The following is a 27,082-nucleotide window of genomic DNA, read 5'->3' on the forward strand; positions in this document are numbered from 1 at the left end:
GCTCTCGCTCTCGCTCTCGCTCTCTCTTTCTTCTTTTTGGTGACAGGGTTTCATCTAACCTGGGCTGGTCTTGAACTCACCATGTCAATGATGGTGACCTTCAACTTCTGCTCTTGTATCTGCCTTCTGTTTGCTGGGATTGTAGGCGTAGACCACCATGGTGTGTTTTTCAGGGCTGAGGATGGGAACCCAGGGCCCTGTACTTGCTAGGCAAACACTTTCTTACCTGCAATACACCCCTAGCCCCTTCTTCTAGTGCTTTTCCAGTTGTGTAAGTCCATTCTAACTATTCATGATAGTGCTGGAGATACTAGGAAGAAAGTCAAGTGTTGTGTAAGGATAAACTTAAGTTGTTTCTGATTATACAGCAGAGTACAGGACAGTTAGCATTTTCCATGTGCTTTTTCCTTTTATATTAAAATGGAATTTTATACAATAAATGCTGATCATGTTTTCCCATCCTTCAATTTCTCCCAGCTCCTCTGACCTCTTCACCCACCCAAATCCACCCCTCTTTTTGTCTTTCATTAGAAAAGAAATAAGCAACTATAAAACCCCAAACAAACAAACCAGAATAAGACAAAACAAATGGGGGAAAAGGACCAAAAAAAAAGCATGAGAAACACATAAAGATGCAGAGACACACATCTGCACACATAGAAACTCCATAAAAACACAAAATCATAAACTATAAAATATAAGTAAAAGACCCGTAAGATTTAAAAAAAAATGTCCAGAAAACACTAAAGGGAAAAAAAATCCCTTCAAAAAGTCATTGATTTTATTCGTGTTAGCCATCTACTGCTGGGTGTGGCCACCCTAAAATATGGTTTGTATACTCAGAGACTTCACTGGAGAAAACTAGCTTTTCCTTTGTAAGAGGTTGTCAGCTGGAGATAGCTGCTGTATTAGAGATGGAGCTTGTGTTTACTTCCTTTCTTAGTTCTGGGACCCCCATCCTGTTTAGGCAGTGCAGGGCATGAGGTCCCTGCCACAGTCACATATGTCTATCAGCCCTGTCTCTAGATGGCTTTGCTTCCCTGGTGTCTTCTATCCCTTCTGGCTCTTTACAATCTTTCCAACTTCCCATCTTCAAAGTTCCCTGACCCTAGAGGAGAGGGATTTGGTGAGAATATCCCGTTTAGAATTGAATGCTCCGAGGTCTCTAACTCTCTGTGGATCTTTGTATTTGTTCTCTAATGGTGGCTGAGCAAGATACTGATATACTACTATAGGAGAATGTCATAAAAAGTCATTTTATTGCTGTGTTCCTTTAGCAGAACAGTAACATTTGGTTTTCCTCTATGCCCATGACCTATTTATTCTCAGATTCTTAGTCATCTGAGCAGTGATGGGCATGGGCTCAATCTCATGGAGTGGACTTTAAATCCAATCAGATAGTAGTTGGTAACTTCTACAACTTTTCTGCCACTATCGTACCAGCATATCATGAGAGCAGGTCCCCACTGTAGGTCAAAGGGTTTGTAACTAGGTTATTAATATTTACCTTTCTCCTTTGATAGCATGCAGAGCACCTTCCGGTACATGAACATTATTCCATAGAGATGGAGGCTCTAGGAAGGGACCTAGATTAACGTCTCCATATTCAAAAAGTTGTGCAAGTTTATGGTTGTGTAGACTTCTTCAGAAATAGGGCCTTATCACTAGTTTGTGGAGAGAAATGAATTGCCTTGGGGGTTTGAGGGTTTCTATAGAGTAACTTTGACAAACAACTCAATTAGATGGGACCCATTCCTGGTACTGCCGATTTTATTCAATGGTGATAGACATCTAGTTGGGGCTTTGTCTCCTCCAGTATTTGGTGATTCCATTTACATTCTTTCATATATGCATATATTCTAAGAAGCACCTACTATAATATGATTTTGTATGACCCCTCAAAATGGCCCTTAGTTTTAGCAGTCTCTTCCTATATATCCTCTGTTACCCCATTCCCATTTTTCCCCCTCTCTTTTTAATACTTCCATTCTAGTCCCCCACCCCACTCCATCAATTTATAACTACATAGTCTATTTTCTCTTTCTCGGGAGATCTTTCCCACTCTCAAATCCATTACTTCACATCTAACCTCTATGGTTATATGGATTGTAGCTATATTTAAATTTACATCTAGTTATAGCACTAAATATAGATAGTTTTCTATAATAAGAAAGTGTTTTAAGATTTTAATTTTAAGTACTTTACCTCTTCATGCTGCTGAAATTTTAATATAATTCCTTAATTTTTCAAAAAGGTGATGATGTTTAATGAAAATCCTGAAACCCAATTATCCATCAAGAAGTAGCAGCTCAGAACACAGCCTCTGTTTCTATCGTGCTATTTTTCTTTTGAAAAAAAATCAATAAGTCATCTGGCTACTATTCATTAAGAAAGAAACAAACATTAAAATCAATGTTCATTTTCTCCAATCTCCCTGTTTCTCCAGTGTGCAGCAGGAGAAACTCAGTCATGGGGATGAATGTTACGGCCCACAGAAATTAAATGCACACATCAGTGGCTGGTTGTTTTTCCTAAAACATACTTTAAGTTGATAGTCCCATTAGGTCCTTTCATAAGGCATTTTAAATATGGCAAATGGTTGCTTACTATGACTCAGTCTCTTCTCCTATAATTAAGTGATTCTGGTAAATAATGCTCCAGTTTTATCTGGTGGCTCCTGCCTTACAGGAGTCAGTGGGGCTCCTTGTCAGATGGAGAGACCCATTTTCTGGGACTTGCCTTAAGAGTTAGAGCCACTTTGACACTGGGAATTTCAAGATATCGGTGCAATTTAGAGACCTAAGCTGGTGAATAAGGACTGTTCCCCTTGTTGTCTTCGATGACCCAGAGAAAAGCTTTGAAGGATGACATGAATTTAGACAAAGATATACCTGGGTCCTTCCTTTGTGATTTCTTGATCAAATGGGGCTTTTTTGGACCTCCATTTCCTTTGTAATGGGAATAATAGTAGGTGTCACACCTGTGCAACAGCTGTAAATGCTAGCAAAGAGGAGGGTGCCTATGAATTGTCAAATGCCTGGCAGTGTGAGGCTCCTTAGTTGGGGCTTTTGTCCTTAGTATATGGGATGAGAGGAAGTTAAAGTTCCTTCTTTGGGTCCAGCTGGTCTTGGGATTATTTTAAAAAGGTTTTAGAAGCTTACCAAGTTCTGAATAATTGAAGAACTTTGCTTTATTCATTCTGGACAGTGAGTCTACAGAAATGGGTCTTAGCTTCAAGCTCATGTGTGTAAATTCAATCCTGGTAAAGAGATGTGAAGCATCTGAGTCCTAAGGCTGCAGTGAAGAGCAGAGCCTTGATTTATATGCCCAGCCCATGGTTTGCTCTGAAGCATCAGATTCAGGGGCACAGAGGGTATCTGAAGATGGTAAAAGAGAGCTAGGTAGGGTAATATTTTTGTTATCTTAGCTATATATAGTAAGGGATCCAGTGGCAAATACCCTTTTTGAGGTCACATAGACTGGTTGAAACTGAATCTAAGTATTATATGACTCCATACTCCTCTTCTCTCCTCCTCTCCTTCACCTTTCCTCATCAATGGCTACGATGTTCTAACAGTTCACTGCATCATTCTGAACAGATTGTCATTGAACTCCATTTATAAGCCCAGATTTAGGTGAAATTCTCATAGATTTGGACTGAGGCTTCCTGTCCACTGACTCTACTGGGTCTTAGAGGAACCACATTCTGCCGCCTCATTCTACTGCCTTATCCTCTAGAGGACAGGAGATTGAATATTCTAATCAGTCATAGTGGTTGCAGATGCACAAGATACAGTTTGCAGTTGTGACCTTAATACCCTGGAGGGTCTTTTAGGACGGAGTTCTCCTTGAGCTTGCTCTAGGGCTTTCTCCTCCCTAGTTGTATCTTCATTTGCTTGGGTCATCAGATGAAATCCGAGTGCAGCCTTCGGGATGCACCCAGGTGGTAATGAGATTTGATTCCATGGGCGCTCTGTCATCCTTGTGTTGAGAATGGCCATGGAGAGGTGTTCTCTTTATCAGATGGTTCTGTATGTAAGGTACCTGTTCACTATTGGAGTGATATTCAGGACTGAGCTCAGGTTTTTTAATACAATGGAGAAAATAGAACCCATGTTACAGGGCTTCAAAGCCATGAAATGGGCACTTTTAATGGTTATATCACCATGCAGAGTAGTACCCCATAAAGAAGACCTTCTTTCTTCCTTGCTTCTTGCCTCTCCTTGCTTTTCTTCCTGACACCCCTAAACTGGCAACAACTGAGAGGCAATAGGGTGAACCAAAGCTTGAAGATGAGATGAAGCAGGACATCTTCATGACCCTCTGCCTTTTTGTTCCCTCAGACTGTTGTTTGATAAAGCAATTCCATAACTTGATCATATTTCTTCCAGGGCTTCAAGGGACACACAGGTGATCCTGGCCCACCTGGTCTGAGGGTAAGTAGGTAACACTCACAAGGGAGAAGATTCAGTGTTTAGCAGTATAACATCTTGATGCTCTCTATTCAGGAAAAAACAAAAGACCTACTAGCATGGTGTCACAGTGGGCTTTACACATGGTCCCCAAGCCCTATAAAATGAGCCAGGGTATTAGGCTTAGTTCAGAAGAGCAACTTGGTCAGAGTTTATGGAGACTTTCCTAGGTTATAGAGAGTGTGTATGTTAACACATAGGCCTCTTCATAGATGGAGAGCCCCTAGAGCCTTTTGTAATGCTTTAACACACATCTTTTCCAAATACCCCAAATGAAAAAGACTAATGGGCTAATGGTTGGATTCTTTAAGTATTCTGGATAACTAGGACAGAACTGTGCTATAGAGATAAGCCAGGGATAAGTAAGTAACAGGGAGGCCTCAAACAGGCTTGCTTGACCCATCACCTTGTATTTTTCCTGCCTTCCCTGTTGGGGAGGCACTTGGGGCTCCACATACTCTCCTGGAATCTAGAGTTCTGTTTCAGGGGCTGCCATACCCCATAAGGAACACTTCTGTCTGACAGCCTTTTTGGTCTCTTTCTCTCTTCCACACTTTCAGATGCTTTGTGTTTTAGGTGGCCTTGTCTCTAACAGCAGTTTCTTATTCCTAGGGAGAACCCGGTATGACAGGCCCCCCTGGAAGGGAAGGATCACCAGGAAAAGATGTAAGTCAGGATGCTTTGGCCTGTAGTGATTGATAGAACACAAGAGGGGCACCCAGGAATCCTACCATAGTGGGAGATGGCAGTTCTGTGAAGGATTGGAATGCCATATAATTGCTTTCTTTGAGACTTGAGTTTCTTCTGTCTTTGTGGTCAACCAAGGTCATCTCTCAGATGATGGAGGCTTTTCTGGGTTCATCTGATTGTCTAGTGTCCAGTGATGGTCCAGTTGGATCTACCTTACCTGATTTGTGAGGCATTTCATGTTTTCTCCTAAATTGTTTGTCCATCTCTTGATTGTTTTGGTTATCACAGTAATTATTAATCCCTTAAACTCTCCACCACCATCGATATTAAGACTTGCCATTACCACAATCATCATTACCACCATTACGTTAACCACCATTATGTTTCTTGCCATTATGGTTACCACCATTTTCAACACCATCACATCCCCATCACTACTACCATTACTATGAATAATACTACCACCATTATCACCACTGCAATCACTAAAACATCACTAATTATAGCACTTTCATTATCATCATCAACAACAACAACAACAACAACATCAATACCATCATGACCAACACCAGCAGTAGTGATAGAAGTTGCTGCTCCTACTGCTGTTTGAGCTGTATCTTACCTTATACAGCTTGGGTGTCTCTCACTATTATTTGTTCTTGAAATTGAGACAGAGAAGGTAGAGGTTTTCTCTGGAAGGCACAAAAGAGAATAATGTGATCTAGAGACTCAGAGGTAGAGGGAGACATCCTGAAGCTAATATTTGTAGCTCACCCTCTATGCCCATTCCCCAAAACTTGATTACTTGTTTCACGTGGCATTTTGCAGGATGACCTGACATTGGGTTTACAGATTGTTTTCCTAGGAATGGTAAGCTTGTCAGATTCATGGAGACAGGGTCCTGAGGTCTCAAGTGGTATCCTTCTAGACATTTACATCTTTCAAGACTTTTATAGAAACGTACATAGCAAGTGGACTCCTCTTGTTTCTACTGATGCTCTACCTTATTGGTTATTTAGAGTATCTGATTTGAAGGATCTAAAAGAAATCACCTGGGAAAGTCAGTTTAGTACCCTTGCTGTCTCCTAGCTGTTGTCCTGGCTAGTTTTGTGTCAACTTGATATATTCTAGAGTCATCCAAGAGGAGGGACGGAACCTCAGCTGAGAAAATACCTTTATAAGGTTGGGCTGTAGGCAAGTCTGTGGGGCATTTTCTTAATTAGTGATTGATGTGGGAGGGCTCAGGTCATTGTGGGTGGTGCTATCCTTGGGCTTGTGGTCCTGGGTTCTATAAGAAATTAGGCTGGAGCAAGCCATGAGGAACAAGCCAGTAAGCAGCACTTCTTCATGGCCTATGCATCAGCATTCTTGCCCTGATTGCCTTGGGTTGATGGACTCTGATAAAGAAGTATAAGAGAAACCCTTTTCTGCCTTGTGTTGGTTTTGGTGATGCAGTTTTATCACAGCAATAGTAATCCTAGATAAAACATGGTTATAAAAACCAATCTAGTTGGTGGCCCCTATGAGACTGCCTGACACAATGTATGAGTTGATGATGCTGTTGGGTGGCAGGCTTCATTCTGTGGTGAGCCTGGCAGGAATGGTTCCAGGTTATTATCCAGTAAATCTGTCATTTTCACTTCTCTTGGTTTGGGATGTGACCACATTAAACTACCAGGGAAACTGGCCTGAACCAGTAAATAAATACAGTCATTTACAAATTTGAACTGGAGAGTGTCTCCTCATCTGGGTGAAACAAATTTATGCAATTTTGAAGTACTTGACATTCTTAAGGAAGTGTCTAGGCACACCACTGGGTTCCTAGGTCTGTTGGTGAAGTCTGATACAAGCTGGACCTTAGTCATCCTCCCATGTAGCTCTGTGGTTTTATGACTTCTCTCTGTTCCAGGGAGACACAGGACCTGCTGGACCACAGGGTCCTAGAGGAGCAAGGGGACCACCGGTAAGTGTTGCTTTGAGACTAGCTTGTTGCACAGTTCAGCCGACCTGCCACCATAGTGATGTTTGCTTGTTTCACCATGGTGTGAATAACTGCATCATTTTAAAATGATGCTCTGTATCCTAGAGGACACTAAACAGCCACTGCCCTCTGACCTGAGTGTCTTGCTATATGTACCCCAGGGCAAGCCACTGACAGTCTACCCAGAAGGACTTCAGGAACTGGCATGTTTTTAATTTGGGACCTTGTTTCTGGAGGCCAGAGGAAAGAGATTAAGGTACCAGCTAGGAAAGATGTCTACATCTCCAGCTTTTTAGCATTGGCTAACTATAATAACATTCTTTGGTTAAGCTTCTGTCTTCATGGACTGTTCTTCCTATGTGTAGACCGTGTGTGTGTGTGTGTGTGTGTGTGTGTCTCAAATTACTCTCTCATATAGGCATTGGTCCTGGTGAATCAGTCCTATTGAATTAAGGGTCCAACCTATTATACTATCAACTCACATGGCTTATTACATCTCTGATGATCCTATTAACAAAGTAAAATTCTAAGGGCCTAGACATTAGCATTCCAGCATGTGAACTTAACTCATAATATTCTACTGGTTGGAAAGTATTTGGGGTTTTATCCATTCCCATTCATACACCTAGGCAAATCCATAAAGTATGAGCAAAAGTAGAAAGTAGATATGTGGATGCCCAGTGCTATGTAAAAGAGTAAAGTATTGGAGACTGCTGAGAGGAAGCTGTGTATGTATCTTAGCATACTATGAACAGTAAACTGCATTTCGTAAGTAGGTATGCACTCTAAAATGAAGATGGAAAGTATATCATTTCACCTATGTAAACCAGAACAGCGATTTACTGTCACTGTCTATTGTGGTGTTCCATGGATCATTTTAACTTGTAACTTTTTACACTTGTGGCTGTAGTTTGGTTGCCCCAGTGCCACCACTAATGTCTAAGTGGCGTGCTATGCTATGACAATGGGCTGGATATGATGTCACTAAGAATCATGAACTTTTCAGCTCTGCTGCATTCTCCCAGGGCCACTGTTAGACCCATGGACTATCAGCGTTGTGTGTGCCTTAATCCTGTTATGTATGATCATGATTACAGATGATTTCATTTCTGTTGTGCTGAATGCAGATGTTTATGTAGCCCCAAACCTTCATTTTGCTCTCTTTAAAATCTATAATCACACAGGAATTGAAAAAGCTCACATGATTACTACCTCACGGCCACTACTGGCTTCAAAGAAATATGAAGAATTCACTGCATGAAACATAGATGTCATTCAGCTTTCTCCTAAGACCTCTGAGTTTTGAAACTATGTTATGAATCTGTCAAGGCAAAGATAACAAAATAAAGATGCAGAGATGCTCATAGTTTACCCAAGGTCACACAGCTAGTCAGCAATTTCTAGTTTTTGGACTCAAGCAGTCTAGGTTAACAGGCTGAAGTCACTCCTCCCTTATTATTAATCATTTTATTTGTTTACATTTCAAATGATATCTCCTTTCCTAGTTTAAGACCCTTAAATTTAATACCTTAAATATCTATGAACTAGATTGTCTTGCAGAAACACTGTCCTGGAGGAAAGAACTTGAAACAGGAGTTTAGAGATCAGAAGCTTGGGAAGGTTGAATGTGGTTCTGTGACTCAGGAGGGACCCTAGTCCCAGCACCAAAAGATCAATTTCACAGGGAACAGGTGGACAACAAAACTTGTGTTGGCAACATGTGTTAATGTCTGGTAGCCCTCTTCCTTTTGCAGAGGCAGAGGAGGGGGGACTACAGGGAAAAGTAGGAGAGATATCATTTCCATAGGGATGAGCTAAAGTACATATTTTTAGAGAGACACAGATGGGTTGGTGGGTGGAAGGAGTATAGGGAGGGGTGGCAGGCAGCACTCACTGGAAGGTCTGAGTATGCCTGTCAGTCAGAACTAATGCTCAGGGGCTTCCATTTCTGCATTCACTAGCTGAGATCCCAGAGAGAACTTGGAGTTTCTCTGTGCCTCTATTTCCTTATGAAATAAGGTTATATATGTTATGTGGTTTCTGGGTGCATCTGGTGAGATGAGGTGCGTGAATATCCATGGTCTCATGGGCATATTTTTGGGGAAACACAGAGGCTGAGTTTCTGGTTACTGACCTACAAACCACCTCCTTAACAAGGACAGTGCAGTATGGGATGGGTTCAGTACTATACTCAGAACTCAGTTTTTTCATTTCTTTTGACTGTGTGGCTTAAGGTTCCAATGCCTCAGTTTCTCTACAGGTAAAATAGTAATGACATTTGCATTTGGTATGAGAAGTGAATGATGCATAAGAGGAATTGGTATGCAATGTAAGAAGAATCTGGACAGGGTCACAGGAAGGATGTTGACTGTATCAGGTCTTGAGGATGTTGGCACCTTCTTGAGTACACAACTCAGTTAATAGGCATCATTCACATCTTGTGTTTCCAGGATTAACACTGAATGGATCTCTGTGATGTTCTTTGTCTTTTTATTAAACAGAGAACCCCCGTGTCTGTCATTCACTAGATTCCAGGGATATAAGAGCCACAAGTCAAAGACTCATGGCAGGGATGTGAGCTGAGCACAAACAGAGAGCATACCGTGGGAAGTCTGGTGGGCAGATGGTGCTGTGCCTTGGGTGTGCATTTTAGGCAATAGGGATTGATTTGGGACTGAAACAGAGTGACTAGAAGAATTATCCAGTTTCCTGATATTTACTCTATAATGGATCTTTTTGTGTGTGCTATGTTTGATAAATGGCATCATATAGCCAAGGCAAACTTCTAACTCACTACGTCAGCTGAGCCTGAGGTTTGAATTCCTGATCCCCTTGCCATTTCCCCAGGATGGCTGAGATTACAGGAGAATGCCACTGTGTAAAATTGTACTGAGAAATATTTGCCAAAATTATAAATATCAAGTTAGAAAGTATTTGATTCAAGGAAGTTTGTCCTAGAACCTGTAGTAATGGATCTTTTCAGTTTCCAACTGCATGATAGAACAAGATAGTCTTTACCCTAGCCTCCTGTATCATTGTGCTTTCACGTATTCATTGGGATTGTGGTAATGCCCTAGAGGAGGGGTATGCAATGGGAAAAGAATGCTGACCTGATTCCTCAGGCACACCTTATGATTTATGCAGCTATTCCTGAGTTGGGTTGAGTTTTATGCTTGTAGTTTTCATAGCCCAGCCTATGAGTTGCAGAATGAATGAAGAATGGTCTTGCTCTCATTTACTGTGCGGTTCTGTGGGCACCAGTCACTGAGTTAGGCTTTTCATGCCCACGGACTTATTTAATTCCATAATAATGTTATGAATTAAATATCATTGACTATTTTTACGAGTTGAAAAACATTCTCTGCAAGATGAAGTGGTTTTCAGAGAGACACGGCAGCCTGAGTGAGAACAGCCTGGGTAATTAAGCTGTCCACCTGCAACTGAGGTTGCTCAAGTGCCCTGCCTGGTGGTGCCCTGGCACAGAGTACTGGCAGGGTAAACATTTCTATTTCTCCCACCAGGGCAGCAGTGGATCACCTGGATCTCCAGGAGACCCTGGCCGTCCAGGAGCCCCAGTGAGTATTCATCTGCATCTTCCTAATGGTGTCAGGGCAAGGGTCTCATGTCACAGGTGTTTCTTTTTTTTTCTCTATCCTGGAAAACACTGGAGAATGAATCCATTTTTGAATGGTACAATTAGTCCCAAAGCCAGAGAATCTGGATATGTAGCTCTTTAAAAGTTTTCTATACATTTGATTTCATTTCTCAATCTCTTCTGTCTGAAACATGGACACCTCCAGCTATTCAATTTCAAAAATGTGCAGTAAGATTTCACAGTGAATGTTGAATGACAGAAATAAGAGGTAGGGTCAGACCAAGAAAACTTGACCACATCAGTGGAATGGGGGTCAGGGGTAAGTATGGGAATAGACATGGCAGTGATGGGTGGGAAGCAAGAAAGTTCCGTGGTAGATAGTTAAAAGAATATGGTGGGTAGATTTTTAGGCACTGATTAGATTCTGGATCTGAGGTTCATGCCAGGTCAGTGAGAAGACATATGGGGCAGATGATTCTTTAATGGATTTTGGGCTTCAGTAGGTTCAAGTCTGAGTATGAATTTCATTCTTACCTAGCCTGCTTATATTTTATTTGCTTAGATTGAGATCTATTCAGGAGCCCCTTGGAAGCATAAAATGCCATTTATAAACGTCCAGGACAGTGTGCTAGCCAGTGTTTTCCAGATAATGTCCAGATAGAATCCAGAGTGACCAGAAATCCACAAATCCTAGGATGCCCAGTCACACTGGTAGAGACTATCCCATTGGTCCAGGGACAACTACAATGAGTGTCTATCCTTAGGACAATTTTAGTAATCTCTATCAGAAACTCCAATGTAGGATCTGTCCTTCCTACTGAAACAAAGTATACATGGTAGGGATGGACCCTGAGGGTAGATCCACCCAAGGGAGAAGCTAGCCTCAGAGAGAGCTGACCCACTTTGGGGCACTTTGTAAAAAGCTAAGGCATTAGACTCAAAGGCTTTCTTCAAAAGCTACAGTCACCACACTGGGATTATTAACAGTGTCATGGGAAGCAGTGCCCAACCTCAAAGAGGCTGCAAAAATCTAGATATAAGTGTTTTTAAGGATCCATTCTTAGATGTCACTGTTTGAATGGGAGGGCCACTCTTTGTCAGTGGAAATTCTTCCCCCCTTCATATTCTTTCTCTACTCCTCAGTCATGATTCCAAGTTTTCCCAACCTCATGTCTCTTTCTGACCCATCCTGTTTCCAATTCAGAGAAGGGGTAGGGGTTTCAGGGATCCACAGCTTGGAAGTCATCAAGTTTCTGAGTCTGGTAGCATCACTTGATGCCTGTTTTTATTAATTCCCTGTTTTTCATTCATAGGGCCAGAAGGGAAACAAAGGAGAGAGTGGAAGCCCAGGACTTCCAGGGTTTCTGGGTCCCCGTGGGCCTCCGGTAAGCAGAGGACATAATGGTGCCAAGATGCCTAGCTCTAGGTGTAACCTTGAGTTTCTCTGCTGTCCTTGCTGATTCATGTCTTTTTTTAAAAAAAAGTAATTTATTTTTTCTCAAATTGTAATTAATTCACACAGGGGTTATAAACACAGAAAGGCAGGATGTGGAGAAGGGAATGACACTGGAGTGTGGGTGTTCAGGGGGAATACACATATCTTTCAGAACCAGGTATAGGCTAGATGAAGGTTCAGGGAACAAGTCACTATGACTCTGCCTATAACTTGCTTGTCCTTATCTAAGTTGGTGTTGTCTGCCAAGGCTACCTATTTACAAGGTCTATGACTACTCAGGCTTGTAAATTTCCACAAAAGCTGCCTGTTTACATTAGCTTATTGCCATCTGTTTCAATGTTTTTCCACTGAGACCCAAGACTTGGTATTAGTATACATGTATGATAGGCCTATTGCTGATTTTAGGCCTATGGCTGATTTTAGGCCTTCAGTGTATAAGCAGGGCTGCCCCTGACATCTCCTCCCTTCTCTACATATAGAAGGGCTGTGGCAATTCTAATCTTGCGAAGGCAGGGATAGAGGCCTGACCTCCAGTACTTGAAGGGGACCTTGTAATGGCTCTGGTCCCCCTGTCGTTGTTCAGTGAGGCACGAGGGCCATACCCATCCCGATGTCTTTTTCCTGGAGAGGAGATACTTTTGACATCATGTCTTAAGGGCCATTTTTTTCATGCTGTGGTGAGATAGTATGATGTCGAAGTGCATCATGATTTAGGAGGCCATTGAGGGCTCATAATTGGCATTTGCATGGGATTCCAAAGCCCAGTACTCTAATTATAAGGCCTTAGGAAGATCATTTAGCATCTCATTATGGTGGCTATCTCCTTACTCAAGTGGTATGACAGCATCATTCACTTCTGTGTATTAAATGTGAGAATCCACATAAAGGGCTAACACAGCCCATTGTAGTACTCAATAAGTAGAGGTGACTGTGATGATTTCTGTAGGTGTTTGTGGTGGATAGCACTGACTGTAATGGCCCTGGAGCCTGAAGGATGCTTATAATGATTGTAAAAATGAACAAGTTTTGGTCAGACCATGTAGGTGATTAATTCACAGCTACAGTGTATATTTGTACCCATCTGGAGCTTTAGTCTTGGTACCCTGACTTGACTTTATAGAGTATATTGAAGCTGTTAAAGGGGTAATACGGACTCATTCATAGCTACACTAAAGCCATGTACTGTTGTTCTTCAGACCCTGGCCTGCAATGATGGATGATAAAGGCTGTATGTGACACTTCAAGATCGAAAGTGGTCCCATATTCTCGAATATCTCTTCTAATTTGATTCTGCCCTTTTCTTTTTAAACATTTATTGATCATTTTATTTGTTTACATTTCAAATGTTATCCCCATTCTCAATCTTCTTTCCATGAACCACTCCCCCCCCCATCCTTTCCTCTTTCCCCTTTGCCTCTGCTCTAGCTACATATGTAGCAGAGGATTCTACCCTTTTCATATGACCACTGGAACAACTGGAGCCTTCCTTTCTTCGTGGTATCAAGTTCACTGTTCTCCACTTCTGATCTGTGGTCTAAGATGTATATGGCTTGTCCACTCACTTCCTTGGATTACTCAATTTCTCTCTTTTCCAGTGCTTGTTTATAATTTGGCTGCCACTGAGCGGCCAAGTACCTATATTTTTCAAAAAAATAAGCCTTAATCAGAAACAGACCAGTTCTCCAGCTTTACTACATGCTAGTCACTGTACTTTACCTATCTCAATTAAAAAGTATGTATCAATGAAAATAACCTATGGTAACCTATGACATGGGTGAAGTGAATCCCTTTAATTTATACATAAATAGATTGAGGCATAATGAACTTAAGGGATTGGCAAAGAAGTCATTAATATCATACAGCCAGTCAACAAAGTAATCAATTTAAAGCTGGACTCCAGCATCTTTTTGTCATCTTACTTAACACATTGTCTCCGGATGATAACAGCCTCTCTCCCATGAGACAGTGGGTAAATCTGACTTCTTAAAACCTGTTTAGTAGAGATACATTGACCCCACTGACAAAAATCCCATAGCCAGGAGGTTTCTTATATTCTGTTTCTATCCTCTACTTTCTTCTGCATGCACTGACCAGAAGACTGCATGTCCAATGGCCTTGTAAGGTAGACTATCTGGATCACTGACATCTGTCATGAAGATTAACATGCACTGGATGGTGCTACTGAACCCACTGACCTTATGTTCTTTTTACAGGGAGAAGCAGGAGAGATAGGAGCTCCAGGAAAGGAGGCAAGTGTTTCCCAACCCTGTCCTTCCTCTTTGGTAGACATTTCCTCTGGGAACCACAGATGGTCTGAGAAGCAATCTCTGAGTTTATCAAAACTCCTTCACCAGTGTCAGTGTGTTTTCTGGACTGTGGTTTTACGTTTTAGTTTCACAAACTGTCACAAGTTTTCCAGCTGACAGGGGCACCAGGCAGCATCATTATGTCAGCAATCATGAATCCTTTCTTACAAGGGTCATTGCAAGAACCTCCCTAATGGTTGCCCCTGGCCAACCATGACCTTCTACAGCAGCTAGAGATCCATTGGACATCAACATTTTATGCTATTATACAGTTCAGATTACAGCTGCATTCACTCTAGTCTCTAAATTAAATACCTAATTAGTTTTCAGGTCTCTCTGTCTCTCTCTCTCCCCCCCCTTCCTCTCTCCTTCCCTCCCTCCCTCCTTTCTTCCCTCCCTCCCTCTCTCTCTCTTTCTCTCTCTCTCTCTCCTTCCCTCCCTTCCTCCTTCCCTCTAAATACTTTCACACTTTCACCTACCATCCCTTCTCCTTCTCTGTGGACCAGCAGAGGAGAGCACTTGTTGAGCTGCTCTGTTGATCATCTGCTCTGTCCTGTGCAAGCACACGAGCCTAGCTCACAGAAGGTACCAAAAGTGTTTGAGCATGAATGAATAGAATGAAGGATGTAGAGAAAAGACTTTAAAGGAAATTGTTTATAGTATATCAAAGTCTGCACTCTTGACTTGAAATATAACACCCTTGTCACTGTGTCCCTTTGGGCCACTGTTATAAAAGATTGCCCTCCTTGAGGCGGGATCAAATATTCCAAGTCTGAGTACCTTGCGCTTTTGACCCATAGATTGTCACTCACTAGACCCACTCCTCAGTTGGTGATCAATCATTGTTCTTGCTTACTAGGTTAAGTTGGAGGAAATAATGCCCCTTCTCCCATTTCTGAAGGTTGCATCAACTCTGCAAGCTCTCAGTTATATTGCTGCCCACATGAGTTCTCTGTACCTTTCCATTGCCCTCCAGAATAAAATTCAGGCTAACCAGGCCTGGCAAATCTCCCCTAATCCGGTCACATTCTCTTTCAAGCGTGACCTGCTCCTTTTTGATGGGGAACACACCACAGAGATAATCACTGAGGCTTCCTCTTTGCCCTGTCCTCCAGAGTCTTTTTTCTCCTGTAATCCCTGTTGAATTTTATCTGAACTTCCAGGCTGTGTGCTTTCTAGCATCCAATGTCAAGTGTTTTTTTTTTTTCTCTTGAATTACTGTGGGACCTTTATGTGGTAATATTATAGAAAGAAAAATTGTTTGTTGTCTGTTAGAATTGGTATACCCATACCTACCTCTGAACCAGGCTGTGAGTACCCTGAGAGAAAGGATCATGTCCCCATGCTACTTTTCATTGGCCCTGGAGCTTGGAATAGTACTAAGGAAGTAGGGTGGTGGATGTTTGTAGTATGAGGTGACTGAGAAAACTGGATTCAGAAGAAGTAGAATGCTTTCATTCAGGTTTAAAGCATAGATGAATTTACATTTTAATTATGTGTATGTGTGCAGCTTTGGTTGGATATGTGCATGTGAGTGCAAGTGCCATTGGAGGCCAGAAGAAGGAGTCAGATCCCCTAGAGCTGGGGTGACAGGTTGCTGTGAGCCCCCTTAAAGGATGCTTGAAACTGAGCTCAGTTTTCTGCAAAAGTTGTACATGCCTTTAACTGCTAAGCTGTATCTCCAGCCCATGTCTACATTCTTAATGTATACTATGTCTATCAACTATGACAGGCTAGGCTGGACTGACTGCCCTAAAGTCAAGCCTTTGGGTTGGCAAATTTTGAATACCTGTAGATTCAGGGTGGACTTTGGTATAGGAATATGATGTCCTATTTAATGAATAAGGTTTCCAAACTTTTGCCAACTGAATATGAACAAACAAACATGTCTATGTTCCCAAATCTTAGAAGAAGAAATTTAGGTGGCAGTTAGCAGGAAGGTGACTTCTTTTCAGAGGGGATATCAAGAGTCTTGAAAAGAAAAGGAAATGGGGACAGAGGGAAGAAAGAAAATGGGGAGGGAGAGAGGGAGGAAGAGAGGCAGGGATAGAGGGAGGAAAAGGAGGGAGGGAGCAAGGGAAGAAAGGAGGGAGGGAGGGAAGTGATATTCCAGGTGGAGAGGATAAAAGAAACATAGGCTGGAAGAAAAAAAAGTGCCTCAATTGTAGAAAGTATGGAGGAGTGACTTTTAGTCCTCCTGTGACTGTCTGTATACCCACAAAAGTTTTAAGAGCATAACAATAGGTTGGTTTTTTTCCCAGGTGCTGGGTGGGAAGAGAGAGCTTCTGAGGCCAAACAAAGCCATCTGTTATGAAGGGTCCAGGAGAAGATGGTAGGGAAAGGCTGTGAGCCTGCAGAATAGCAAGGTCTTGAACATCAGAGGTGATGTTAGCTTGTCCAAAGACCAGTTTTTGGAAGGCCCCAGGGTATTCCAAGGAGAGTCATGTTTTTCTCTAGAGAAGCAGAAGAAGACATCAAAGAAGCCATACTATTGACTCATGTTTTCCCAGGTCAAGAATGGGCAGGGGCAGGAATAACGGAATGAAGAGGGAGTGGCTTGATATCCAGACTGCCCCTGTAGAAGATTTTGAGGTGGAGGTGTGGTGGATGGGGAGCTTAGTTTCTCCAGCATCCCCTTTCCCCAGGAAGTACTGTGTAGAAGAAAAGCAAAGATGGAGGCACAGATGGCAGTGGTAAAGCGACTACTGTCCTCTTATCTCATTGCAGGGTGCTCCTGGGAAGCCTGGAGAGCCAGGATCCAAAGGAGAGAGGGTAAGTTGAAATGTGCAGCCATCTGAGCATGCTCAAGGTGACCTTCCCATAGTTACAAGGCTGGAATTTATTCAGGGCAGTTAATAAGCACCCCAACCTTGACTGCTGTCTTCTGCAAATGACTTTCCATGAAAAAAAATCCAAGCCCTTAATGCAGTAGGGTTATTTCCCCCAAATACTGACATAGTCAGTTTTCTTTCCTGTTTCTTTTTTGGCTATTTTGAGGAATAAAATCATGACCATAATTATCAATGCAAGACAAGTGTTGGGAGACTCTGACAGATTCCCTGCTCACCATGTGTGAAGGCGCATGCAGGATATGCCTGGCTCCCTAAGTGCCAATTTGCTGGGAGCCAGATTTGTCACTGGAGGTGACAAGGGAACAGATTTTCCCATAATGAGTCGCCTTGGCGCCACACTCTGAAAGCCTTTCTTTACATTTCATTTTTCCAGAAACCAACAGGGGAGAGACATTTTTCTTACAGAAGTGCAGGAGGGGGCAGGGAGCATTCTCACACTCAAATGCACAGGCTCTTGCTCCATTCAGGGCTGTGCATGACTGGTTTGCCCACAGTCCTGTGTCTGGTCAGCTGTTGTACTACATGGATGATATCCGATCCCCCACCCCCGCCCATGGTTGTTTTCCATGGTCCTGCAAAGAATTTATCTCAGCTTTCTTCACAAGTTGGATGGGTAATGAGCTGGCAGGCTTTTCCTGCAGCTTGGAAAGGGAGAGATGGAAGTGGTCTCTGCCACTCTTGTATTCCCTTCTTGTCTCTCCTTCAGATGACTTTGTTCCCACTGTCCTGTGGCTGTTTAATCTTGAATATTGGAGCTTTGTACTTTCCTGCCACTGAGTCGATTTTCTCCTGAGTGTCACTCAGGGGTCTTGAGAGTGATTGCCTAGGAGTGTGGGCATGAGTCCTGGTTCAGAGCCAGGGTTTTCAGCCCACAGACAGGAAGCTGTTCTTCATACACAATCAATAACTGGGGAGCTTGCCTGTCCTCTGTTAAGTGGTTCCATGGAACCTTGCCACCAAGTGCTTATATTCCTCATTCCTTCATCCTGGGAGTGTTTAAAATGGGGGAGAGATCTTTTCATCACACAGGAGGGTTGTTGAATAGAAAAAGCTGTGCCACATGCATGGTGGTACGTGGTATCCAGGTGACTCAACAGGGTGTTCTATACCTCTGAATCGAAAATCATCCAGCTTATTTCAAGACCCTATGAAGTACATCAGACCTGGAAAACCGGAACAGCTCTTTGGAGTTTGCCTAAATTAAAATCTCAAAAGTCATTGATACTTTGATTGTTGTTGGAAAATTGAAAGTCACACAGGAGCCTGGTTAAAGAGAATACAAGAGGAAACAAAAAGTGGAAGTCAGGCATATATCTCCCATGTCATTTCAAAGCTCCCCTTCCTGTGTGCCTGCCTTCCACTCTGGAGTCTCTGTACACAGAGTTTCAAACATGCATGTTTCAAACATGCATGTGCTTTCACTTTTACCCTCTCTCACCCTAGCAGATCACCTTTTCCATGGCATGTTTCTCTATTTCAGAACCATGCCCTGTTCCTTCTCAGAGACTCCTGCCATGTTGATGGCGACACCACATTTGGTTCCATCTTGATTCTCCTTCTTTCTTCTGCCCCTCCCCCTCTGTGGTATGTCACAATGGTTTTGGCTCCATTTTACTCTGAGAGCCTTAATATTGGCTACTATGTATTCAGTCCTAACTATCCACTGAGACTCGCTGACCAGATACACAGAAGTATCTAAGAGCCAAGTACTAGGCTGCCTTCCCTGGGGTTACTGTGCCCCAAAATTTCAGAATCTGGCTCACTGAGGGGGGAGGACCATAGGTAGTTTAAGCACCACAGAGTGAGCCTGCCAATCCTCCATGGACCTTCTGGAGCTTAGAGAAGACCTACAAGGAAAGGCTGCTGATCTAGTAGACTGTCACTCCCACTGAAAGAGGCCAAAACCACTACAGGGGTGGAGTAGTAGCTCGGGCTCTTTTCTACAGCTAGGCAGCCATAGCCATTTCCAGGGATGCACAATTGGAGTTTGTCCTAAGACTATAAAATTAGTGTGTGTGTGTGTGTGTGTGTGTGTGTGTATGTGTGTGCTGTTGGGCTGGGGTAATACAGATTAAATGATGTTGAGGCAAGTGCATGCTAAGGAAATACTTTGTAACTGAGCTGTATCCCTTAACATCGTAGTTTGTGACATAACCCTCTAACTTGTCCAGGCTGGCTTGGAACACACTGCAGCTGGGTGACCTTAAGCATACCTTAAGCTTACAATAACTTCCCCTTGGCCTCCTGAGTAGTTATAATAACAGGAAGGCCTATGCCATTAACCTCATTAAAAATTCTTCTTGTTTTTAAAATGTGTAAAATGACAGCTGTGTTTCTATCCTTCTCCCTGACAGACCTGTTTGTGTGTGTGTATGTGTGTGTGTGTGTGCATATGTTTGTGTGGACAAATGCATCTGTGAATGTATACATGTGTATGCTCAGGTCTGCAGTTAGGTGTAATCCTCAATCACTCTCCACTTTATTGGTTGAGATAGGTTCTCATTGAATCCAGAGGTTACCAAGTTGCTAGGCTACTAAGCTCCAGAGTTCTGCCTATTTGTGCCCCCAGATGTAAGAAATCACACCTGGTTTTTGTGTGAGTACTTGAGATCCAAATTCAGATCCTTATCATTGTAAGGCAAGCTACTGAGATATCTCTCTAGACCCTTCCCTGTCATCCTTACAATTAACAAACATCCTTACATAACACAATGTTTTATGCCAACAAAGCAAACTTGTTGATATTTCTATTCTTCTCCATTTTTTACACACTGTGGACACTGTTCCATAGATATAACTTTTCATACAATAATAATACCTGGTATCTGTCCATGTAACCTTTTATAAGCAGTCCCAATGCTGGCAACTGTAATGTGCTCTGTAGTATGAGAACGTCAATACACCTGGCTATTCCTATAGTGACAGCTTTGTTAGTGGCTTATTTGGGGATGGATTTCAAAAATAAAAGTTCTCCTCCTGACTTGCACAATGTTGTATAAGGTAATATTCTATTTCTGGGCTCCTTTGCCCAGTTTTTTAAGTCAGGACTATGGATGAGATAATTCTGATCCTTCCTTTCCTGGACTCATCTATGACTCACCCAGGGCTGGGACACCTCCCCCACCCCACACTCCTGCCAACAGGACGATGATAGTACCTTGGACTTCAGTTTGAGTATTTAGATCATTTCCCAGAACTGAGCCACCTGCTGATCTATTCTTCTCTTCTATTTAGGGAGACCCTGGGATCAAAGGTGACAAAGGACCACCAGGTGGGAAGGGCCAGCCTGGAGACCCTGGAACCCCAGGCCACAAAGGTCATACTGGCCTAATGGGTCCCCAAGGACAACCAGGGGAGAGTGGCCCTCCTGGGCCCCCAGGGCCACCTGGCCAGCCAGGATTTCCAGGACTGCGGGTAAGGATGGTATTAAAGTTTCAGACAGATTCCATTATAATGGTGGCAAAATGGAGTTTGAGGTCTTTGGGAAGTACAGCATATACAGATACCAGGCTTCTGGCTATACAGCAAGGGACAGAGTACTCCTTCTCTCTGTGCCTATCCTTTGAGAAAATGTTCTCCACATTTGTTAGGATGAAGTGGCATGGCACACGTAACTCCAGAGTTGTTCAGAAACAGATTCTCATCTTGTTGTACCTTCTACCCCAGGGATGATAACGCTCAAGGCTTAATGTCTTGAGCTGTAAATCCCTTCTTTCTTGGCACCCTATGCAGAGGTAATTGAGAAAATGAGATCTCATTGGCCCAACAAGCATCATGGGTGGTTCACCATCCGTTCACTCCAGGGCATGACAGTCCTCTCTACTGTCCTGGACACTGGAGGTGAACAGAAAGCTTGGTTACTTTCTTTACACTTATGTCATTCTAGTGGCAGAACTCTTGATTTATCTTGCTTTGGATCACAGACACAGGTTGTCAGGTAACAGGAACTGAACTCTTGATGGGGATTCTCATCCAGTCCCTGTGACCTCTTCTCCTTGGCAGTCCACTTAGTCGTCTGAAGAGCTTTATGCCTAAGCACAGGCATGGTCACTCCCTGTCCTCTGACTCTCTGTGGCTTCATCATTTGCTTCTGGTTGTGGTGATTCTAAAGATTTTGGTGCCCAGAGCCTGCCCCTCTTGGCTAAGGCAGGGGAAATTAAAAGGACTCAGTTGGCATCCAAAGCCATCATGAAGCCTTGCCAAGCTCTGTGTGTCCCCTGGCTATGTAGAGCAATAGAGCATCTAGGGATAATACAGAGGTTTCTGGTCATAGAACAATCAGATAACAAGGGGACAGGATCTTTTCCATGCAATGTATTGGACTAATAGAAGCACACGGTGACTCATTCTTGAGGGTAGCATTACCCTACAGGAGTCAAATAAGAAAGGGTGATCCTGATAAGGCATAGAGAATCCTTTTTGACGCCATTCTGTGAATTATCATCACAATGTGATCTTTCTTATAGATAAATTCCTCAGCTTTCAAGGATCACTTAGATGCCTGTGACAAGTATGGAGTTGAACAGGACAGTACTGGCCCTGGGGAATGTAGGGGAAAGATACCAACCAGAAGGATCAAACTAGATTTCACATAGGAGGCAGCCCATAAGCTATGTTCTGGAGGTAGGCAAGCCTTGGGGACCATACTGCTGAGGTCCAGTATATGGCTGGTTTTATGGATCCAGTGGTTTGTATGAGGGAAGAATAAAGAAGATATAAGAGTCTTGAGGGGAGAACATTGTAGCTCCTAGAACCTAAGGTCCAAGCAGCCATGCTAATGGCATGGTCTGAATAGCAAGAGAGGAATGTACTGCAGATGTGGCATGAGATAGACAGAGGGTGTGATTTCCTCATCCATGCTGCTCACAAGCTTCTTGATTTTGGGAGTGACACTGGGATCTTCAAGGAAGAGGAGAAGGAAGAGGAAGAAGAGGAGGAAGAGGAGGGGGAGGAAGAGGAGGAGGAGGAGTTACTGGGAAGATGAGTAACTTCTTTCCTCTCTTTTAGGGCGAGTCTCCATCCATTGACACCTTACGGCGCCTCATTCAGGAAGAGCTTGGGAAGCAGCTAGAAGGTGAGTAGCTGGACTTGATTGGAACTGCCAGAGTAAGATCCCCAGTGAGCAGCTGTTGTTTTCATCATTAAGTACTAGGACAGGGGAATGTGGAGCAGCAGGCTTGAGAGGCAACCTGGGAGCCCAGCCTTACACTCCAGATCCTCCCTCAGATTCTTCCTGGTCACCTCTAGTGACAATGACTCTAGTGAATAATGACACCTAGATACCACCATCTGCTGTGTGGTGATCACCTACACTTTCTGTGTACTCAACCATGGCCGTGATTGATCAGTGTTTTGGGAAGGTGTTCAGGGGGCCTCACTGAACTCCAGAGGAAGAGATATGTCAGGAGACAGACAAAATGACTGCACTGTCATCAGAAGACATCTGTAATTTCCTTTTGACACAGAGGGCATTGAAAGAGGACAGTTGTCTCTGCTTCAGATAGCTCTAAGGTAGGGAATGGAGTGGGAAGCTGGAATGGTGACAGCATTTGGGATTTCTGTCTTGGGAGGGGTCTCAAAGTTTGAGCATGACCAATGACAGCTTAGTAATGACCATGGGAGACAGCATGGTTATTGGAGGGTTAATGAAGAACAGGGAGGCTGAGCTACTGGAGTATAAGTCTGGGATTTACCGCCTTATTGTCTGTGCATTATACCACCTGGTCTGTTTAGTAGCCACTCTTCCCATTTCCCCTGTGATAAAAGTTTAGAAGAAAATGCTCACAACCCTGTAACATGAAAGAAGTGGATCCTAAAGGTGCTTCCATTCCTATGTCCCATGTCCCAATACTATGTGTCTCATATATTCAGACTGCCCTGGAGACAAGGATGTAGAAGCAAAGTGCCCCTCTCCCTTGCCCCTCTGTAATCTAGGTGAATACGCATGAGCTATGGATGAGGAAGGGGAGGGAAGGCAGGGATAGGCTAGAAAGAATGTTAGCCTTGCTAGACTGGGCAAGTCTGACAACTTGTGTGTGGGAGTTCTAAGTTCTACCTCTTGAATGTTAGACTTGTCAGTGCTGGAATGGCCTCTGTCCCAGTGGAATGTCAACCACAATTTTTTAAGGGTCTGGGAACATCTGCTGGAATGAGTCCCTTTCAAACAGCCTTTGAGGAGGAAATATCTACTTCCAGCAAAGATAAGAAAAATCAAAGACTCAGACAAGTTCAGCAAATTTCCAAGGTCACTTAGGTAGCGTTCACAGACCCTTGGGCCTTGTAAAGGAGCAACAGTGAAGGGAGTCAACGAGACGGTCAGATATCCCACCTCTTCTTTAGTCTTACAAACCAAAATGTTAGTGTTTATCCTAGTCACTCCTTCCATTGGACAAGCATTTACAATAATAATAATAATAGTAATAATAATAATAACAATAATAATAATAATAATAATAGGTAAGTACCGGATCCAATGTCGAGCAGGAAAGTGAGCCCAGCCACAGTGGGAGCTCTAGGTTTTAAATAGATTCTATAATGCTTGTATCACAGATATGTAAGCATCTGCTATTAACATCTTATTTGGCTGTTCGGTTGTTGATGGGGGACTTGATTCAGAAGATAAAGATCACTAAATAGCTGTTTGTAAACCACTTAAACATCCTAGGCCTCAGTTTCTCCAACTGGCACTTACAGCCACTGCTGTTACTGCTGCAATACTGCTGGTCCTGCACTGTTCAGTTCATACTACTATTAATTAGTATCTGCTGCTACTGCCACTGCTGTAGACGTCTATGCAGTCAGAAGTGTGTGTACAGGAGCTGTTTCTTGTCTTTATCCCCGGTTGTTTTCACTTGCAGTTCCAGCTTGCAGTGAGCTGCCAATATGTTCCTTGTCTGCTTTCCATTCTTCAGGAACTTCTTTCTTCTTTCCATTCCATAGCCAAACTTGCCTACCTCCTGGCCCAGATGCCTCCAACACACATGAAGTCCTCTCAAGGCAGACCCGGGCCCCCTGGACCTCCTGGGAAAGATGGGCTGCCAGGCCGGACAGGCCCCATGGGTGAACCAGGCCGTCCTGGCCAAGGTGGTCTGGAAGGACCCTCTGGACCAATGGGCCCCAAAGGTGAGTGGACAGCATTTCTGAAACTCTGCTGAGTTAGGACTCGGGTGTGGGATGTACACCTGGCAGAGATACATTATTCATCGTGTTTTCATTTCCATCAGCCCAGCAACACTGAATTTTGGCATGGTGTAATTTTTTCGTACATTAAAGATTTTCATACTTGACAGTTTTGAGAAATTATGCCAGGAAGACTAAACCTGTTTTTTCTACTTTCTTGTTTCCTGTCCATCTCCCTTGCTCAAGTTACAGGGGCAATGCAAATGTTTTCTTCTTCTTTCACCCAGATTGGAACCTACTGAGTGATATGACATTTAATCTCCAGGCAATGGATATTAAATGCCATCTTTAAAATCCAGCCAAATGGTTTTGAGCTAAAATGGCCACTAGCTGTCCGGCTCTTTGGCTGGGTAACCTATCTGAGCATTGGAACTCTTCTTCAAGTGGAAGAGCCTGCGCCAGGCTGCACAGTAGCAAGCATGTCAGAATGCTTTCTGCAGACAAGCAGACATGAAGCAGAGACTGGACTCCAAACTTCCAAGCCTGTGGTCCACTTTCTCCTGATGAGTGGACTTGTGGGTTCATTTTGGTGACCTTAAGCTAAGGAATCAGATGAACCTAACAACTTCTCTTTTGATCTGGCATATCCTTATAACTGTTTAGCCATCTATCCCCTGTGATATTTCTTCTGTTTAAAGAGGTTTTGGTTAAATCTGTGTGTTCCTGACTATCTGTATTCATCCATGAGTACACAAAATATGCCCATAGGAAACGTACTTCATAGACTACATTGGATTGTGGTGAAATACTGACCAAGTGTAACAGAACAGGGAAGGTGAGACGCTGGAAAGACCTGCTGTTTGATTATGAGCTCCTGCTGCTCTTGGAGAGGACCAGGGTTCAGTTCTCAGCACCAACATGACTGCTCACAACTGTAGTTTCAGGTTATCCAATGTTCGTTCCTTCTCTCCTCAGGTACCAGGCACACATGTGGTATACATGTATATATGCAGGCAAAACATTCATCCACATATAATATAAATCAATAAATATAGAACCCCCAAACAATGCCACATGCACACACGCACACACACACACACACACACACACACACACACACAAATAAGATTAGTGTTCTAAAAACTAGTGAGCCATAAGGTTTAAATTTATATTATAAAAAATATGTTGTATTCAGGAGATACTTTGGAAGCAATGTAACAAAATGTATTACTTCCTAATAAAATAATTTGAAAGAGAGATTCCAGTGTCCTTGGTTGGGACTCCTCTTTCTGTTCTTATCATGGCAATATTACCATTAGTAGAAGTAACATTGGCAGTAGAATTGATATTAGCTATAGCAGTTCTCCTAGTGGTAGAAGTAGTAGTATTTACCACGGTATTATTGATAGTGATAGTCCCAGTTAAATCAAACCTGGAAGCTCTTAACTCAGATATGGTCGAAATATTGCCCCAGAGAACATGATACTTCCTTTTCTCTCCTTTCTCTTTCTCTCTCTCCTTGAGACTATATATCATATATATGTCATTTTTTTTATTCTCTGGATAGTATTTATCATTTGCCTCTCATGGAGTGTTCTTTGTCCTGTTCCATTGTCTTACTAGATTTCAGTATTCCTTAGGTTAGAGCTGAGTCGCATTAATGTGTATTACTACATCCCCTAGTTTGCTGAATTCATTTATTTATCGACTCAATTCCTTCTTCAGGAAGGTTTGGATAAGAAGCTTTGAGTGCATTGGCATGTACACCAGTAATTATGTCATACATTCAGGCTGATATGTGTGTGAGTTATGGGTGTGTGAATTTGGTTGCTCATGGTTTAGTGAATGTATAACTGTGTACTTTGTATTTGCTTCTATGTATGTGAATGTGTAAATATGTATGTAACTGGATCAATAGGTGCTTGGATGAATGTGTATGCATAAAGATGCGTATTTGAGAATATGTTCCGGAGAAAGCATTCGTTTCTTTTAGTGTTTCCATGTATAAATTCTGAGTCTGAAAATATGCTTGTGTGTGTGTGTGTGTGTGTGTGTGTGTGTGTGTGTGTGTGTATGTGTGTGTGTATGCACGCACGTGCATGCACACGCATGCATGAGTGTATGTGCATGTTGGGGGTATGTTACATAAATAATTTGTGTGAACAGGCTGGTGTGAGTGAATTGTTTCAGTGATCCTGGGCTCTATCAGTGACACAGGGTATCCTGTGGGTTGAGACTCTCTGTCTCTGCCTTCATCATGAGTCTCCACCACTCAAGATTCATATTCTTCCCATCAGGTGAAAGAGGAGCCAAAGGTGACCCTGGCACACCTGGAGTTGGCCTCCGAGGAGAGATGGGCCCCCCTGGAATACCAGGTATGAAGGTTCAGGGTTTCAGGCTGGGTGGACATGGACCATGGAGTCAAAGACACACAGTGAGTGGTACCCGTGCTTGTAGGAAGAGAGGAGGACCTGGGCCACTCTAAGGAGGAACAGAGAACTTGTTTGTTTATTGTTTAATGTAATATTTCTCAAATCCTTGAGGCATACTTTCTAAGTTGAAAGTTCCAATGACTTATTTCCTGTTTCCCAATGACCAGAATAAAGTATAT

At 42.9% G+C, this 27,082-nt stretch overlaps 1 protein-coding gene across 1 annotated transcript in view; it reads left to right on the forward strand.

The window, feature by feature from the left end:
* Positions 1-27,082, forward strand: part of Col22a1 (collagen type XXII alpha 1 chain) — a 236,740-nt gene that overhangs the window by 207,023 nt on the left and 2,635 nt on the right. The window contains exons 53-63 of the mRNA XM_028773262.1: positions 4,392-4,436; positions 5,085-5,138; positions 7,072-7,125; positions 10,665-10,718; positions 12,052-12,123; positions 14,408-14,443; positions 17,228-17,272; positions 20,587-20,766; positions 22,360-22,426; positions 24,292-24,474; positions 26,769-26,846. Of these exons, the coding sequence (XP_028629095.1) occupies positions 4,392-4,436; positions 5,085-5,138; positions 7,072-7,125; positions 10,665-10,718; positions 12,052-12,123; positions 14,408-14,443; positions 17,228-17,272; positions 20,587-20,766; positions 22,360-22,426; positions 24,292-24,474; positions 26,769-26,846 (868 nt within the window). The remainder of the gene's footprint in view (positions 1-4,391; positions 4,437-5,084; positions 5,139-7,071; positions 7,126-10,664; positions 10,719-12,051; positions 12,124-14,407; positions 14,444-17,227; positions 17,273-20,586; positions 20,767-22,359; positions 22,427-24,291; positions 24,475-26,768; positions 26,847-27,082) is intronic.

The sequence above is a fragment of the Grammomys surdaster genome, unplaced genomic scaffold (assembly GCF_004785775.1).
Source record: "Grammomys surdaster isolate TR1022 unplaced genomic scaffold, NIH_TR_1.0 224, whole genome shotgun sequence".
NCBI classification, from domain to species: domain Eukaryota; kingdom Metazoa; phylum Chordata; class Mammalia; order Rodentia; family Muridae; genus Grammomys; species Grammomys surdaster.